Here is an 18503-nt window from a genome sequence, read left to right on the forward strand (position 1 = left end):
AAAGGTGGGCACAGTGGCTCTCTCCTGTAATCCCAGCAGTTTGGGAGGCCGAGGCAGGTAGATCACCTGAGGTCAGGAGTTCGAGACCAGCCTGGCCAACATGGCAAAACCTCATCCTACTAAAATTACAAAAATCATCTGGTCATGGCGGTGCATGCCTGTAATCCCAGCTGCTCGGGAAGCCAAGACAGAAGAATCACTTGAGCCTGGGAAATGGAAGTTGCAGTGAGCTGAGATTGCGCCACTGCGCTCCAGCCTGGAGATACAGTGAGATTCCATCTCAAAAAAAAAAAAAAAAAAAAGATGTTAATTGTCCTGTCTGTTCTACTAGACAGAACCTTCACAAGGACGGTGACTTTGCCTTGCTCAGTGTGTGTTCAGTGCTTGCCCAACAGCAAGGGTTCAGTAAATATTGTTAAAGAAATGAAAGCGTAAGTTGGCCAAATCCAATTTAGAAATAAATAAAAAAGAAAGAAGGCCTCCAGCAAAGGAACATAAAAACTAAAATAAAGGTTGGCAAAGCCCTTCAATTGTGTGCCCAGACTGCCAATCAATATAAACCCATGGGTACACAGAGCTGACAGTGCAGTGATTAAACTTACCTAAATCATTTCTACAAATTGCCATGGAAACCTGCTTGGTTTTGACTCAACTGTTTGCAGACAAATCAGCTAACTCTTGGGTCTGAAGAACGGCTGCCCCTGCCCCCACATACACAGTCAATACTTGTAGAGATTTAGGGTCTGCCACCTACCCCACCTCTACTTTCCTGGCTCATGCTTAGTCAACCAGAACCCCTCCCCCTTTTCTGATTAGCTTGACTTATAACCCTAAGCACTGTCACCTCACCCCATCCCCACCCAGCCTCAGTTTCCCTTCAGTGAGGCAAGGGCCTGAGACAGCTCCTTCCTTTGCTGACAGAGCTGACTACATGATTTGCAATATAAAATGAAATTTGGACCTAATTGTTCAAAAAGCAGGGAAAAAATAGCCATTAAAAGTATTAAATATGAAGCTTTTTTTTCTTCTACAATCTCTATTTTGACCTGTGATGGTTTTGATTTGCTATTTAATGTCATTCTAAGTAAGAAGCATTTAAATTATTAGCAGGAATTTTACCATTCACTTAATATTGTGCAATGCCTGTTTTAAATACAAATATAAGAACATTTAACTCATGTAGCATCTCAGAAACTACATATTTCTTTCTTTTTTCTTTTCTTTTTTTTTGAGACAGAGTTTTGCTCTTGTTGCCCAGGCTGGAGTGCAATGGCACAACCTTGGCTCACCAAAACCTCCACCTCCTGGGTTCAAGGGATCTCCTGTCTCAGCTTCCCAAGTAGCTGGGATTACAGGCATGTGCTACCAGGTCCAGCTAATTTTGTATTTTCAGTAGAGACCGGGTTTCTCCATGTTGGTGAGGGTGGTCTTGAACTCCCGACCTCAGGTGATCTGTCTGCCCCAGCCTCCCAAAGAGCTGGGATTTACAGGCGTGAGCCACCATGCCTGGCAATAATATTTCTTAGCTTATACATGGATATGTATTTTGTTCTTACCAGGACAGGGTCTCCTCTGTCACTCAGACTGGAGTACAGTGGCACAAACATGGTTCACTATAGCCTTGACCTCCTGGCCTCAAGTGATCCTCCCACCTCATCCTCTCAGGTAGCTGGGGCCACAGGTGGGTGCCACTATGCCTGGATAGTTTTTGCATTTTTAGTAGAGATGGGGTCTCGCCATGTTGCCCAGTCTGGTCTCAAACTCCTGGGCTCAAGTGCTTCTTCTGCTACCACCTCCCTAAGTGCTGGGATTACAAGTGTGAGTCACCACACCCGGCCTTCAATTCTTTTTCTGTTTTTTTGAGAAGGAGTCTCACTCTGTCACCCGGGCTGGAATGCAGTGTTGTGATCTTGGCTCACTGCAACCTCCGCCTCCTCCTCCCAGGTTCAGCAGTTCTCCTGCCTCAGCCTCCTAAGTAGCTGGAATTACAGGCACGCACCACAACGCCCGACCAATTTTTGTATTTTTAGTAGAGACAGGGTTTCGCCATGTTGGCCAGGCTGGTGTCAAACATCTGACCTCAGGCGATCCACCCGCCTTGGCCTCCCAAAGTGCTGGGATTACAGGTGTGAGCCACCTCGCCTGGCCTCTCCAAGTCTCTTCTGTGAGTTCCTCAGTTCACGTTCCCAATAGACTGCGAGTTCTATGTGTGTCTGTCTCATTCTCCATCTTGTCCTGAGTGCTAAGCAGGGCAAACAGTAGGCACATAATAAGTGAGGGTGGAATTGCATTGGCTCACAGGGTGGCCAAAGGAGTGGAGCTGTGGGGCCTGCAGGCATCACGAAGGGGTCTAGGGGAGCCAGGGAGAAAGGTTGACCATAGGCCACCTGCCCGCCCTCTAGGTACAGCCTGTACACCCGCACCTGGCTCGGGTACCTCTTCTACCGACAGCAGCTGCGCAGGGCTCGAAACCGCTACCCTAAAGGCCACTCGAAAACCCAGCCCCGCCTCTTCAATGGTGAGCTCTGACTGCCCCCGGCCAGCATCCCCCATTCTGTGGCCCCATCCTCCCTGCCTGCTCCCCTTCCCAGCCCTGGGCTCCCTGCCGATTACGCCGCCATAGCCTATCTCTGTCTCCAGGAGTGAAGGTGCTTCCCATCCCCGTCCTCTCCGACAACTACAGCTACCTCATCATCGACACCCAGGCGCAGCTGGCTGTGGCTGTGGACCCTTCAGACCCCCGGGCTGTGCAGGTGAGGGGAGGGCAGGGAGCAGGGGTTGCCTGGGGTTGCCCTTGGGAACTGAGCTTCCCCTTGCTAGAGAGGGTTGTCCCTTGTCTGTCTGCCCATGGGATGTGTCCTGTATGCTCCATGTTCACACATGCACAAGCACACACATGGCCTGGGGGTGGGGGGTGTATAGGGCATGGCTGGGCAGAGGGGAGGGCAGGAGTAGGGGCTGCAGAGCCAGAGGGCTGGGGGTGTTGGCCCAGGACTGTGGCTGCCTCTCACTCCCATTGGGCCCCTTCTGACCCCCTTTCTTCCTGTTACCTCTGCCTGTCAGTATTGGGGTCTCTCTGTCTTTCCCTCCCATTCCTTATTTCTCTGTGTCTGCCTCTCTCCATGCACAAGTGTCCCTCTGTCCTCCATGTGCCCTGTGCTGCACACTCCCGCCTGCAGCTCCCCCCTCCCCGCCTTGCTCCCCTCTCCTCTCTGCCAGCACCCACACTCCACACTCCACACTCCTGGCTCTGGCTGCTCTGAGTCTCCCCTGCATCCTGCTCCTCCGTCTCCAAACCTCCTCTCTCCTGCAGGCTTCCATTGAGAAGGAAGGTGTCACCCTGGTCGCCATTCTCTGTACCCACAAGCACTGGTAAGGGGCTACTGTCTTCCCTGGTCCATCCCGGTCCCAGCTGGGCTCGCTGGGACTGGGCCCAGTGAGGATGGCCAGGGCTGGAGGTCAGGAAGTCAGGCCAGGCCAGCACCCACCTTCCTTATGAAGCCACCTGGACACCAGCAGAGCGGGAAGAGAGGGCAGTCTCCCCCCGACTCCATTCATCGAAGTTCTGAAGCCTCAGAGGAGGGCAGGGCAGTCATTTCTCTTTCATTTCATGAGCATGTATTAGATACCTACTGCACATTGGGCATGGACAAAACTTAGGACTCTCCATAAAGAAATTCTAAGACCAATAGGGGAGATTACCCCTGTATCAAAGTATATAACAGCTGAGGCAAGAAAATTGGGAGTTCAAGCCCAACCTAGGCAACATAGTGAGACTTTGTCTTCAAAAAAAGAAGTATTTAGGTAGCAGTTGGCACAGGGTAAAGGGATGGGAGGCCCCAGGCAGGGTGTGATCAGATCTACTTGGAGAATTATAAGATGATGACTGGCCAGGCACGGTGGCTCACACCTGTAATCCCAGCACTTTGGGAGGCCAAGGCAGTGGGATCACGAGGTCAAGAGATCGAGACCATCCTGGCCAACATGGTGAAACCTCCATCTCTACTAAAAATACAAAAATCATCTGGGAGTGGGGGTGCATGCCTGTAGTCCATCTACTTGGGAGGCTGAGGCAGGAGAGTCACTTGAATCTGGGAGGCAGACGTTGCAGTGAGCAGAGATTGTGCCATTGCACTCCAGCCTGGCAGCAGAGTGAGAATCTGTCTCAAAGGGAAAAAAAAAGATGCTGACCTGAGCTGAGAGTCCAGGAAGATCGGCTGGCACTGGGCAGGCTGAATTATTGGGGGTGATGTTCTGGACACAGGAATAGCTCAAACAAAGGCCTAGGGGTGTGGACAAGTTGGCTCAGTCCAGAAGCCACAGCCCCAGAACTTAAAGGCCTGGAGATGCTGCAGGAAAGAGGGGGGCTGAGGTACAGTTGCCTCTTGAAGCCCTCTGCCTGTCTCTGCCACCCTGCAGGGACCACAGCGGAGGGAACCGTGACCTCAGCCGGCGGCACCGGGACTGTCGGGTGTACGGGAGCCCTCAGGACGGCATCCCCTACCTCACCCAGTAAGTCCCTGACCTAGCCAAGAGACAGCTCTTCCATGGGCCCTTTCCCTCAGCCCCAGTCTTTGGTGAAGTGTTTCAGGGGTATCAGCAGGTGGATCTTTGCCAATGCCCTTCCTGGCCCTTAGAGAACCGATCCCAGCCTATCTGAAGACTGGCACTGCCCATCCCCCAACTGATCCAGCCATCGTCCCCAAAAGAGGAAAGGCAGGGTTCGGACCCTGGACACTGGGGTAGCTTCTCTAGTGTGGAAGCCCACCCTCTTGTGATCACCCAGCCCCTTGGGCCTGGGATGATCACAAGAGGGTGGGCTTCCACACTAGAGAAGCTAGTGATCCCTTGGGGCAAGGATCAGCAAGGCACACCTCCTGTACCTTCTCTCCCCTACTGCCTTGTTCCCCAGTCCCCTGTGTCATCAAGATGTGGTCAGCGTGGGACGGCTTCAGATCCGAGCCTTGGCTACCCCTGGCCACACACAAGGCCATCTGGTCTACCTACTGGACGGGGAGCCCTACAAGGGTCCTTCCTGCCTCTTCTCAGGGGACCTGCTCTTCCTCTCTGGCTGTGGTGAGTTCCCCCAAAAGAAAGGAGCTGTGAGAGGGAGGGAGAGAAGAAGCCAGGGCAGCCACAGTCCCACGAAAAGCACTGAAGCATTAGTTTTAGCACAGATGTTGCCGTGGTGGTTACTTCCATCTGTTACTCAGGTTGATTTTAATCCTTGAGACTTCCCATGGGGCACCTTGGGAGGCTAAGGCAGGAGGATCACTTGAGACCAGGAGTTGGAGACCAGACTGGGCAAAATAGCAAGACTGTCTCTACAAAAAAAATTTTTTTTAAATAGGCTGGGCATGGTGGCTCACGCCTATAATCCCAGCACTTTGGGAGGCTGAGGTGGGTGGATCACCTGAGGTCAAGAGTTTAAGACCAGCCTAGTCAACATGGTGAAACCTCGTCTCTACTAAAAATTTAAAAAATTAGCCAAGTGTGGTGGCATGTGCCTGTAATCCCAGCTATTCAGAAGGCTGAGACAGGAGAACTCCTTGAACCCGGGAGGCAGAGGTTGCAGTGAGCCGAGATTGCACCACTGCACTCCAGCCTGGGCGACAGAGCAAGACTCCGTATCAAAAAAAAATTTTTTTTAATTTTATCCAGGCTCGATCGCTCATGCCTATAATCCCAGCACTTTGGGAGGCTGAGGCAGGTGGATCACCTGAGGTCAGGAGTTCAAGACCAGCCTGACCGACAAGGAGAGAAACCCTATCTCTACTAAAAATACAAAATTAGCCAGGTGTGGTGGCCCACACCTGTAATCCCAGCACTTTGGGAGGCTGAGGCAGGTGGATCATGAGGTCAGGAGTTTGAGATCACCCTGGCCAATATGGGGAAACCACGTCTCTACTAAAAACACACACACAAAAATTAGCCGAGTATGGTGGCTCAAGCCTGTAGTCTCAGCTTCTCGGGAGGCTGAGGCAGAAGAATTGCTTGAACCCGGGAGGCAGAGGTTGCAGTGAGCTGAAATTATGCCACTGCACTCCAGCCTGGGAAACAGGATGAGACTCTGTCTCAATTAAAATAATAATAACAATAATAATAAAATAGCTGGGCATGGTAGCTCACACCTGTAATCCCAGCTACTCGGGAGCTGAGGCAGAAGGGTTGCTTGAACCCAGGAATTCAAGATTGCAGTGAGCTGTGATTGTGCCATTGCACTGCAGCCTGGGCAACAGTGAGACTCTGACTCAAAAAAAAAAAAGACTTCTAGCAGCCGGACGAGGTGGCTCACACCTGTAACCCTAGCACTTTGGGAAGACGAGGCGGGCGGATCATGAGGTCAGGAGATCCAGACCATCCTGGCTAATATGGTGAAACTCCATCTCTACTAAAAATACGAAAAAATTAACCGGGCATGGTGGCAGCTACTTGGGAGGCTGAGACAGGAGAATCGCTTGAACCCAGGAGGCGGAGTTTGCAATGCACCGAGATCGCACTACTGCACTCCAGCCTGGGTAACAGAGCAAGACTCCATCTCAAAGAAGAAAAAACAAACTTCCCCCAGCTGCTGGACAGAATGAGAGAATGTCTATAGCTGAGTAGAGCCCTGCAGGGAATTAGTTTCCCCTGGATGGAGCCTGGTTCTCTGATACAGTGACTGGCAGGACTAGGTTATGAAAAGTTAAGACCCCCTGGGTGAGGCAGTGGGTGAGGATCACAAGTCCCAGGCTGCGTGGAGTCCCGGAGGGCAGCACCGGTGAAGATGTTCCCTTCGGGAAAGAGCAGTCCAGCATCTACCAAGCCTGGGACAGAGAGCTCAGCCTGAAGGTCCTGCAGCCCTGCCCTTCAGATGTCACTGTGTGCAATGGAGACCTCAGATGGGCTTGGCCAGGAGTGACCAGTTGGGCCCAGCTCCCAGTGAGAAGGAGGAAATAGATGCCTGTGTAGGCCTGGCAAGGGCACGGTCAGGGCTGGTGGCCAGCCAGAGCATTGCAGGCTGGTTCCCACCCGTGTCTATGCGCCTTATGCCACACTGTGTGATCCTTGTGCCTTATAACATACCCTCCGACCCCCACCCAGGACGGACCTTTGAGGGCAACGCAGAGACCATGCTGAGCTCACTGGACACTGTGCTAGGGCTGGGAGACGACACGCTGCTGTGGCCTGGTGAGACACCCCCGCTCCTCCAGCCCCATGTCAGCCGGGAACAAGGGCCCTCCCCACTCCTCCCTCCCCTAGAAAGCAGGCCAACCCAGTTTCTGCCCAGAAGCGACACAGCTCCACCTCTAGGGGTAGGGGCAGCGCCCTGGCCTCCCTTCTTCCTGGAGAGGGGGCTCCGTAACACCTCTGCTTCTTATTCCACCTTCCCCTGGCAGCCACCCGCCAGCCTCCTGGAAGCTCTGCAGGCTCCAGGACATTCCAGAAAGATGTCTAATTGTACATAGCCCAAGCCCAGAACAGAAAATAGCCCTTGCTTCTCTGGGGAGAAGTCAGTAAATCCACTCTGCATGTAACCATTGCCTTGTAGCGCATAAAAACATGCACAAATATCTCAGTTAGCTGGGTGCGGTGGCTCACGCCTGTAATCCCAGCACTTTGGGAGGCCGAGGCAGACGGATCATGAGGCCAGGAGTTCGAGACCAGCCTGGCCGACATAGTGAAATCCTGTCTCTACTAAAACTAGAAAAATTAGCTGGGCATGGTGGTGTGCTCGGGAGGCTGAGGCAGAAGAATTGCTTAAACCTGGGAGGCGGAGGTTGAGGTGAGCCGAGTTGGCACCATTGCACTTTAGCCTGGCAACAAGAGCGAACTCCGTCTCAAAAAAAAAAAAACTCAGTTAATCCTCAGAACATATATTCATTCATTCAACAAATACTTTATGTGCACCGAACACATACCAGGCTCTGTTCTCGGCACCGGGAACACAGCAGGTCCATCTGTTTCCGGTGGTATTATTGTTTTCTCCATTTGCCAAATGAGAAAATTGTGCCTCAGAGAGGTGCCGTGACTAGCCCAAGGTCACACGCTGGGCGGTGGCAGAGTCAGGGCTAGAGGCAGGCCTGCGGCTCCGGGCCTAGCGGTTTTTACCCCGGAGCTGTTGCTACCTTCTCACCCGTGGCTGACTTGTGCCCGCAGTTAGAGAAGCAGCTCCTGGAGTTTGGGGTTTTCCTGGAAGTGCTGCCCTCGTCCCTGGCTGTCGGGTGCCCATCGGCCTGGACCTGGGGCAGGGAGGACTGTTCTGACCGTTCCACCAATCTCTCTGCTGTGTCTCATCCCTGCGGCTGTCGGTAGGTCATGAGTATGCGGAGGAGAACCTGGGCTTTGCAGGCGTGGTGGAGCCCGAGAACCTGGCCCGGGAGAGGAAGATGCAGTGGGTACAGCGGCAGCGGATGGAGCGCAAGGGCACGGTGAGGGTCTCGGGGTCCAGGAGGAGCCTTGTGGGTGGGAACTCAGTGTGGGCAGGCACCTGTCTGTGCTGACCCCAGGCCTGCCAGCACCTCCCCAAAGCTCTGACCTGTGTGGTCCATGGGCCCTCAAGTCAGAACTTCTGAACTCCAGGATGGGGCGGGGGTCAGGGCAGGCTTCTCTGTCTCGGCTTCTCTCCACCAAGCCTGGTTCCTCTCGCCCACAGTGCCCGTCTACCCTGGGAGAGGAACGCTCCTACAACCCGTTCCTGAGGACCCACTGCCTGGAGCTGCAGGAGGCCCTGGGGCCAGGCCCAGGCCCCACTGGGGATGATGACTACTCCCGGGCCCAACTCCTGGAAGAGCTCCGCCGGCTGAAGGACATGCACAAGAGCAAGTGATGCCCCAGCGCCCCCAGCCAGCCCACTCCCTGCACGGGGAGGCCACCGCCACCCGCACCTCACCATCCTTCTCATCGCTAACACCACCACCTCCATCGGCGCCCAAGTGGGCATCATCCCCCACATTGCTCAGGGGAGGGAGGGACCAGGCGATGAGACTGTGAGCCCAAGAGAAGGGGGCCGGTGGGAGACTGTGAACCCCAAAGTGGGAGGCTGCCTCCTCAGTGGAGAGAGGAAAGGATGGGTCTCGGGACATCTCCAGACCCTACCGACTGGGAGGGTCCCCTCCTCCTTCCCTAGTCCTAGGATGGCAGCAAGGACATGGGGGCTGCTGTTAGCTCCTCCCTCGGGAGGTCTCATCTCACTGTAGCGCTGGAACTCAGGGTGATGGGGCCCACAACCAGGTTGAGTCCATCTTGCCCATCCCCCATCCAGGGTTAGGGAAGAAACCAGCCCCTCACAGTGGCTTCAGGTGTGATGCCTTGCAAAAGCAGCACTCAGAGGGACAGCTGGACTCTGGTGTCCTGAGACCCTGCCCTCCTCCCACGGCCTCCCTGCCCCACCGACCCCTGCAAAGGCATTTTTCTGACAGAGTCATTCCTAAGAGCACTAAAGGGCTGGAAGGCTGGCTGGCCACTCTCTGCCTCAGTGGCCTCCCTATAGCCTAGAAGAAGGAGGGTCCTGGTTGCCATGGAAACCTCCTCCTTGGGCTAAGGAGACACTGGAGGCTCGGATGTGGAGCCCCACAGTCTTGCAGGTCACATGCTCTCCTTGCACATCTGGCCTGGTCATGCCCGCTGGCCTCTGCCCCTGCCCTGAACCACAAGGGCCTCTCCTTCCCAGGGGAGAGAGAGCCATAGTCCTCTTTGGCCACTGTGGTTTTCTTATTTTGACCCTTGTTATTAGGCCCATCTGGCTGCCTTCCTCCATCTAACTAATCTCTCCTGCTTTATCCACAGCCCCTTTCTTCTTTAGTTAGTAAAGATTGATTCTGTAACCTGACACTCATCTGGCCCTTTGCGGTTTGCCAGCCACATTCCCCCGTGATTTCCCACTGGATCCAGGCCCTCTTCCCGCTGGGAGGAGGAGACTCGTGTGCAGGATGGAAATCAGAAGTCTGTGAGCAGAGCGTGGGAGTGCACGGCAGCTCTGGGCCCCAGGCCTGGCCCTGCCCCTCTGCTCACTCCACCTCCAGCTCTGTTGCTCCTCTAGTCGTGGGTCCAGATCCCTTTGGGGCCACAGCGAGGAACCCTGCGGTCCTCAGGCAGGTGTACCTTGGGTCAGCCAGGAGCCCTCTCTTCCTGTGTCAAAGTCTGCCCTCGGGCTCTGCTCACCTCTGGTGAACCTCCAAGATGCCCCTGCCCTCAGTTTGCCCTCATCATCTGGCCTCTGCTCCCCTCTCCAGCCACAGCCTCTAGTACACTTTAGCAATACCACTAGACTAGTTAGAGTTCCTCACTCACCAAGCAAGACATGCAGTTTCATGCCTCTGTGCCTTCGCTCATGCTGTTTCTTCCAACTGGAATGCCTTCCCCTGCCCCTCCTGCCTTGTCTGCCTGGCAAGCACCTGCTCATCTCTCACGATTCCTTCAAAGGCCCCCTCCTCCAGGAAGGCAACCCCTGTCCTCCTCCCCTCCAGGCTACCTCTGCACTTTGTCATTGCTTCTCTTGTGACACTAATCACACTGTAATTTCCTTGTTTACATGTTGTCTCCCCTTCTAGACTGTGAATCCTTAAGGGCATGGACTGTATCTTATGCATCTCTGTATTTCTGCGCCTAGCACGGTGCCTAGCACACAGTAGGCGCTCAATAAATGTTGAATGAATGAATGATTTAACCAAGCCTTGATCATTCAACAGCTTGTCTTTGTTGCTACGTGAGCGAACACAGCAGAGAATGTTCTTGCAGTTTTCCCAGCTCAGTTCCAGGGCTGCTAACTTGGCATTAGGCACTTCAAGAGCCTTGATCAGAAAGGATGCCCTAAATATATTCCTTCCACAGCCAGGGGCATTGGTTCAGGGTTTACAGTTTGCTTATCTCAGTGTTTTCCAAAGCTTGGGATGCACAAGCGTACCACTGGCCGAAGTAGGGTGTCTGTCCGTGGTCACAGCACAGCAATTGACCCTACTTCAAGGTTACGGCCTTGGTACTAGTGTATCTTCAAGGCCTTTGGGAAGAAAGACCTGGGACCCAGGTTCATACTTTAGTTAGGGCAAGTGTCTCTAGTTAAACTTTAACAACATCATTTTGTTTTCATTGTATTTATCTTCGGGGTCAATTTTTTTTTTTTCTTTTGAGATGAAGTCTCGCTCTATCACCCCAGCTGGAGTGCAGTGGTGCAATCTTGGCTCACTGCAACCTCCGCCTCCCAGGTTCAAGCAATTCTCCTGCCTCAGCCTCCCAAATAGCTGGGACTACATGCCTGGCTATTTTTTGTATTTTTAGTAGAGACGGGTTTTCGCCATGTTGATCAGGCTGCTCTTGAGCTCCTAACCTTGTGATCCGCCTGCCTCAGCCTCCCAAAGTGCTGGGATTACAGGCATGAGCCACCATGCCTGGCTTTTTTCTTTTTTTTTCTGGAGATGGAGTCTCACTCTGCCGTCCAGGCTGGAGTGCAGAGGTACGATCTCGGCTCACTGCAACCTCTGCTTCCTGGGTTCAAGTGATTCTTCTGCCTCAGCTTCCGCAGCAGCTGGAACTACAGGCGCATACCACTATGCCCAGCTAATTTTTGTATTTTTACTGGTGGCGGAGTTTAACCATATTGGCCAGGCTGGTCTCAAACTCCTGACCTCGTGATCTGCCAGCCTCAGCCTCCAAAGTGCTGGCATCACAGGTGTGAGCCACCACGGCCAGCCAATTATTTATTTTTGACAAGTGACACTGGTTTTCAGTTCATAAAAATGATTAAAGATATTTATTGAAATAGATGAATACTATTCTCCTATTTCACTTGGCTAGAGCAAAGCTCTTGAAGGTAGCCTTGATGTGGCTGAGAACCAGGAAGCCCTGGCTCAGCTCCAGACTTCCTTGGGGCCAGCCCAACACACAGCGTTCCCACCCGTGGCCACAGTTCAGCCTCCCCTCTTAGGTGCCCTTCACCCCAGGCCAAGGACCTTGGCACTAGCCCCAGCTGTCTTGGATCACAGCTGTACTTGGGCTAGAGCGATGGACTGTGTCTTCACCTTCCCGAAGAAAGTGGTTCTGTGTGCTCTGATATGTTTGAGTCACTGCTATCTTGGGCAGACAAACCACAAGGCCAGGCCCTGGCTTATGCAGGTCACTCTGGGTATGCCCTGCTTCGAGGGGCTCCTGGTGATGGTTCTCTGGGGTTAGGGCCATCCTCTGACTGGGCCATCTGTAATGAATGATGGGCACATGCCTCTCCTGGAGTTGCCACTGAGCAGTAACAACCAGACCACGTGCTCCTGGCTTGCAGAACAGCAGGCATTACTGGCCTTACAGTCCTGGATTCCAGTCCCAGCTCTGTCATTCAATATCCAAGTGACCTTGAGAAAGTCATTTCCCTGACCTCAGCTTCTTCACCTTCCAATGGACAGGTCAACCCTGAATGAGTCAGAACGTTTTAGGTGCAAGAGAGAAATACTCGCCGGGCGCGGTGGCTCAAGCCTGTAATCCCAGCACTTTGGGAGGCTGAGGCGGGTGGATCACAAGGTCAAGAGATCGAGACCATCCTGGTCAACACGGTGAAACCCCATCTCTACTAAAAATACAAAAAAATTAGCTGGGCATGGTGGTGCGTGCCTGTAATCCCAGCGACTCGGGAGGCTGGGGCAGGAGAATTGCCTGAACCCGGGAGGCGGAGGTTGCGGTGAGCCGAGATCGCGCCATTGCACTCCAGCTGGGTAACAAGAGCGAAACTCCGTCTCCAAAAAAAAAAAAAAAAAAAAGAGAAAAACTCAAAACAAAAGGAGAATTTATCAGCTCACGAAATTGAGAAGTGTGGGATGACGTCATGGGGGCTTCAGGCATGGCTGAATCCAGGGACTCAATGGGAATATCCATTCAGCTCTGATTTCTTCTGTATCAGTATCAATATCCATCAGACTTCTCCCTGGAGTAGAAAGATTGTCTCTAGAAGTTCCAGCTTTCTAGGCTACAAGTTCATCAAACCTAGTGGGGTCTCCAATAGTTCTAAGGCTTGAGTTTCATTGATTTAGCTGGGGTTGTGTGCCCAACCCTGAACCAATCCTAAGAGTTAGGGGAATGGGCTTCTTGGACTGGCCAGGCCAGATCTCATTTGACCACACTCAGAAGGCCAGTGTCAGATCCAACTGAACTATGGTGAGCTGAAAGTGGGGAGGGGAGGCCAGGCATGATGGCTCACGCCTGTAATCCCAGCATTTTGGGAGGCCGAGGCAGGTAGATCATGAAGTCAAGAGACCAAGACCATCCTGGCCAACAAGGTGAAACCCTGTATCTACTAAAAATACAAAAATTAGCTGGGTGTGGTTGTACGTGCCTGTAATCCCAGCTAGTTGAGAGGCTGAGGCAGGAGAATTGCTTGAACCAGGGAGTCTGGTTGCAGTGAGCTGAGATCGCACCACTGCACTCCAGCCTGGGAGACAGAGCAAGACTCCATCTCAAAAAACAAAAAAAAAGAGAAAAAAAAATGCAGTATCAAGTTTCTGATGCTATGATTAATTATAGAGAGGAAATGGAGGTGGACGCCTGGCCTCAAAGGTGTTTGCATAACATGTAGTTTTAAAAATAACCAGCAAGCGGTTCATTTGTAAATTTGCTTTTTCCTGGATCCCAGACTAGCTCTCTTTGGGGGTAGAAAAGGAGAAAGAGAGCGGGGATAACTGGGCAGCCTTAGGTGGTCCAGGGAAGAAGCTGAAGAAACAAACGTGAAAACCCTCTGTGTGCGTGTGTGCATGGTGGGGGTGGTCTTACTCCTTCAAAGCCCTGCCCCCAGGTGGAGCCTTTGAAAGAGGTGGGAACTAACACCAGTGGTCCATAAACACTAGGCTCGGGCCAAATGCTGGTGGTAGAAACAGGACACTTGAAACTGGACTGATCACAAGCACAAGCTCTGCTCTAATTGGCTGTGTGTAACGCTGGATGGTGACTCAGGATCACTGAGCCTCCTTGCAGAGAGGTTCCCCCCTCCAATAGGCCCCAGTGTGTGTTCCCCTCTATGTATCCATGTGTTTTCATCATTTAGCTCCCGTTTATAAGTAAGAACTTGCAGTATTTGGTTTTCTGTTCCTGCGTTAGTTTGCTGAGGATAAGGAGCCTCCAGCTCCATCCATGTCCCTGCAAAAAACATGATCTTGTTGTTTTGCTGTTAACAGAGCTGTTAACAGCACAGAGGCGTTAACAGCAGCCTCTCCTTCCTGTTAGTGTTACTGATAAACTTATGGTTAGTGTGCCAGGAGCAGTAGAACAAACAGATAAAGAACGTGGACTCTGGAGTCAGCCCATCCCGTTTGAAGTCCACACTTGCCATCAGTGACCTTGAACAAGTTAGTTAACCTTTCTGTGCCTCGATTTCCCATCTGTCAAATGGGGTGATAATATTACTGACCTTCGAAGTTTGTTGTGAGGATTGATGAGTTAATACCCACAGAGCTCAGCACAGATCCAGCCCCCTCCAGATGATGAGTTGTTCAGCAGAAACTGATCCAAGCGGCTAGGCAACTGTCTACCTCACAGGCTCAGACAGGCCAACCTACCCTGTGCCACACAGCAGGTATATCACCCTGCTCCAGATTGTTCCTACATTGGCCTAAGGTGCATGACAATGCTTTTTGACTTTTAGAGACAGTCTCCCTCTGTCGTCCAGGCTGGAGTGCAGCGGCGCCATCACTGCTCACTGTAGCCTTGAACTTCTGGGCTCAAGAGATCCTTCCACTTCAGCCACTGAGTAGCTGGGACTATATAAGCAAACGCCACCATGCCTCGATAATTTTTAAATTTTTATTTATGTATGTATTTATTTATTTTTCGAGACTGAGTCTCACTCTGTCAGCCAGGCTGGAGTGCAGTGGTGTGATCTCGGCTCACTGCAACCTCCACCTCCTGGGTTCAAGAGATTCTCATGCATCAGCCTCCTGAGTACCTGGGATCACAGGCACCCGCCACCACGCCTGGCTAATTTTTGTATTTTTAGTAGAGATGGGGTTTTACCATATTGGCCAGGCTGGTCTCGAACCCCTGACCTCAAGTGATCCACCCGCCTTGGCCTCCCAAAGTGCTGGGATTACAGGTATGAGCCACCATGCCTGACCCATATAATTGTTTAAAATTTTCTGTAGAGACAGGGTCTGGCTATGTGCCCAGGCTGGTCTCCAACTCCTGGGCTCAAGTGATCCTCCTGCCTCAGCCTCCCAAAATGTTGTGATTTATAGGCATGAGCCACTATGCCAGGCCAACACCACTTCTAAATAGATTTCTTCCCAAGAGTTAAAAAATAGACCACAAACTGGACGTTAGTCCTTTTGCAATCTACTTTGCCAAACTGTTTCACTCCTAACCACTGGCAGAAGATAACCAGCACCAAGAGGAGGGAATTGGTGGCAGAGGGGTGTGCAAAGAGAGCTGAGAACGTGAGCTCCCAGGAGGTGGGCAGGCTATGAGGACAGGCAGACAGTTGCCTTATGCAGCTGGGTGGGCCTGACCAAGGAGCAGTGAGGGCCTGGCATGGTGGTGCAAGCCTGTATTCCCAGATACTTGGGAGACTGAGGGGGGAGGATTGCTTCAGCCCGGGAAGTCGAGGCTACAGTGAGCTCTGATCATGCCTCTGTATGTTTTATAGACAGCTTTATTGAGATAAAATTCACATAACAGGCCAGGCACAGTGGCTCACGCCTGTAATCCCAGCACTGGGAGGCTGAGGTGGGCAGATCACGAGGTCAAGAGATCAAGACCATCTTGGCCAACATGATGAAACCCCATCTCTACTAAAAATACACACGCAAAAAAAATTAGCCGGACATGGTGGCGAATGCCTGTAGTCCCAGCTACTTGGGAGGCTGAGGCAGGAGAATTGCTTGAAACTGGAAAATGGAAGGAAGTTGCAGTGAGCCGGGATCGCGCCACTGCACTCCAGCCTGGCGATAGAGACTCTGTCTCAAAAAAAAAAAAAAAAAAAAAATCCACATAACACAAAATTCACCCATTAAAATGTGCAATTCAGGCCGGGCACATAGTGGCTCACGCCTGTAATCCCAGCACTTTGAGGCCAAGGTGGGCAGGTCACTTGAGGTCAAGACTTCAAGACCAGCCTGGCCAACATGGCGAAACCTCATTTCTACTAAAAATACAAAATTAGCCAGGTGTGGTGGCACGCGCCTGTGATCCCAACTACTCAGGAGGCTGAAGCAGGAGAATCGCTTGAACCTGGGAGGCAGAGGTTGCAGTGACCTGAGATCGTGCCACTGCACTCCAGCCTGGGCAACAGAGAGACTCATTCTCAAAAAAGTACAATTCAGTGGTTTTTAGTATATACAGTTTTGCGACCATCAATCACCACAATATAATTTTAGAACATGTCATCATCCCAAAAAGAAACCACATGCCCATTTAATATCACTCCCTGCCTTCATGGCCCCACCCTCTCCCAATGCTATGCATTCACCAATCTACTTTCTGTCTCTATAGTTAGCATATTTAGGACATTTCATATAAGTGAAATCATACATTATGTGGCCTTCTGTGACTGGCTTCTTTTGCTCAACATGTTTGCAAGGTTCATCCATGTTGGATATGGGTCAGTACGTCGCTGTATAGCTAGATAATACTCTCCTTTTTTTGTTTGAGACAGGCCCTCACTCTGTCACCCAGGCTGGAGTGCAGTGTCTTGGCTCACTGCAACCTTCATCTTCAGGCTGAAACAAACCTCCCACCTCGGCCTCCCAAGTAGCTGGCATTATAGGTGCATGACACCACACCTAGCTAACTTTTGTATTTTTTGTAGAGATGTGGTTTTATCATGTTGCCCGGGCTGTTCTTGAACTTCTGGGCTCAAGAGATTTGCCTGCCTCAGCCTCCCAAATGCTGGGATTACAGGCATGAGCCACTGCAATTGGGCACAAAAATATTCCATATATGAATATTCCATATTTTGTTTATCCATTAGACAGCTGTTAGACAGTCGGATTTTTTCCATTTTTTGTCTATTATGAACAATGCTGTGAACATTCCCATACAAGTTTTTGTGTAGACATATGTTTTCAATTCCTTTTTTGGGGAGGGGATTTTTTTTTTTAATACTTTAATTTCTAGGATACACGTGCAGAACATGCAGGTTTGTTACATAGGTATCCACATGGCATGGTGGTTTGCTGCACCCATCAACCTGTCATCTACATTAGGTATTTCTCCTCATCCTACCCCTCCCCTAGCCCCTGTTTTCAGTTCTTTTGGGTATACATCTATGAGTGGAATTGCTAAGACATAGTAACTCTACATTTAGCTTTCGATGTTTTCTTTTGTTTTTTTACTTGGGGGATTTCCAGCAAAAACCAAAAAGCCTGCTAGACAAATTATAAAAGAGCTATAACACTGCATTTAGCTTTTTGGGGAACTTCCAAACTGCTTTCCAAAGCAGCCATGAGTTTTCTTGTTTTCATTTTTTTGAGACAGAGTCTCACTCTGTCACCCAGGCTGGAGTGCAGTGGCTCAATTACAGCTCACTGCAGCCTCAACCTCCCAGGCTCAAGCAATCCTCTCACCTCAGCCACCCGAGTAAATGAGACTACAGGCACGTGCCACCATGCCCAGCTCATTATTTGATTTTTTTGTAGAGATGGAGTCTTACATTGTATCTCAAGCTGGTCTTGAACTCCGGGGCTCAAGCAATCCTCCTGCCTCAGCCTCCTAAATTGTTAGGATTATAGGTGTGAGCCACTGTGCCTGGCCATATAAGTTTTCTTTCTTTCTTTTTTTTTTTTTTTTGAGACAGAGTCTTGCTCTATCATCAGGCTAAAGTGCAATAGCGCAGTGTCAGCTCACTGCAACCTCCACCTCCTGGGTTCAAGTGATTCTCCTGCCTCAACCTCCCGAGTAGCTGGGATGGTCTTGATCTCCTGATCTCGTGATCTGCCTGCCTCAGCCTCCCAAAGTGCTGGGATTTACAGGTGTTAGCCACTGTGCCCGGCCTGATTTGATTTTTAAGTACCTGTAGATTTCCTTTTACTTTACTAGCTGTTAATCCAAAGGCAGCATGTTTCATTTTAAAGCGCATTTCATTTAAAGTGCACCCAATAAAAAGTCCTAGCAGACTTGGTGATAGTAAAACTTTTATGCTTCCTTTTTGTGAGTAATTATTATCCCAGTTATAAGGATAACAATTAATCATAATACGACAGCAATACTCTGTCCAATATTTTCGTTAGAGGGTGCTACCGTGTATAACCCTGTTGCAAATATTGGAATGAGGATGGCAGTTCCCACAAGTGTGGTGTGGTAAATAATTTCCACCTAAAATGTTACTTGCCAACATTGAATTCCCCTTTGGGGGTCTATGAAGTTGCTTGGTTTTATTTTCTTTTTTATTATTTTTTTTATTTTTTATTTTTTAATTCAGTCTTTGTAGAGACTGTCAAAAATTGCCAATACGGACTATATTTCAAACTGCCATGGTGAGGTATTGGGAAGTTTTCAATTAGCAATAATCATGCCTCGGATAAGCCTCATTGGCTACAATACTGCCACTGCGCAAAGCT

The 18503-nt window shown here is 51.0% G+C and overlaps 1 protein-coding gene and 2 non-coding genes across 4 annotated transcripts in view; 1 reads left to right on the forward strand and 2 right to left on the reverse strand.

Moving 5' to 3' along the window:
• The window catches only part of PNKD (PNKD metallo-beta-lactamase domain containing), an 81710-nt gene extending 71058 nt beyond the window's left edge, over window positions 1–10652 (forward strand). For both annotated transcript variants that reach the window (XM_017535113.2, XM_017535114.2), the window contains 8 exons: window positions 2403–2518; window positions 2641–2753; window positions 3314–3372; window positions 4420–4512; window positions 4913–5076; window positions 7084–7170; window positions 8296–8411; window positions 8636–10652. In XM_017535113.2, the coding sequence (XP_017390602.1) occupies window positions 2403–2518; window positions 2641–2753; window positions 3314–3372; window positions 4420–4512; window positions 4913–5076; window positions 7084–7170; window positions 8296–8411; window positions 8636–8809 (922 nt within the window). In that variant the 3' untranslated portion in view covers window positions 8810–10652. The remainder of the gene's footprint in view (window positions 1–2402; window positions 2519–2640; window positions 2754–3313; window positions 3373–4419; window positions 4513–4912; window positions 5077–7083; window positions 7171–8295; window positions 8412–8635) is intronic.
• Window positions 10653–17281: 6629 nt separating this feature from the next.
• On the reverse strand, window positions 17282–17343 carry LOC119472256. Its single transcript, XR_005201374.1, has one exon. It is a non-coding gene; the product is annotated as a U7 small nuclear RNA (small nuclear RNA).
• Window positions 17344–18364: 1021 nt separating this feature from the next.
• On the reverse strand, window positions 18365–18503 carry LOC119472248. Its single transcript, XR_005201366.1, has one exon. It is a non-coding gene; the product is annotated as a U4 spliceosomal RNA (small nuclear RNA).

Source organism: Cebus imitator, unplaced genomic scaffold (genome assembly GCF_001604975.1).
Source record: "Cebus imitator isolate Cc_AM_T3 unplaced genomic scaffold, Cebus_imitator-1.0 Scaffold91, whole genome shotgun sequence".
Lineage (NCBI taxonomy): Eukaryota > Metazoa > Chordata > Mammalia > Primates > Cebidae > Cebus > Cebus imitator.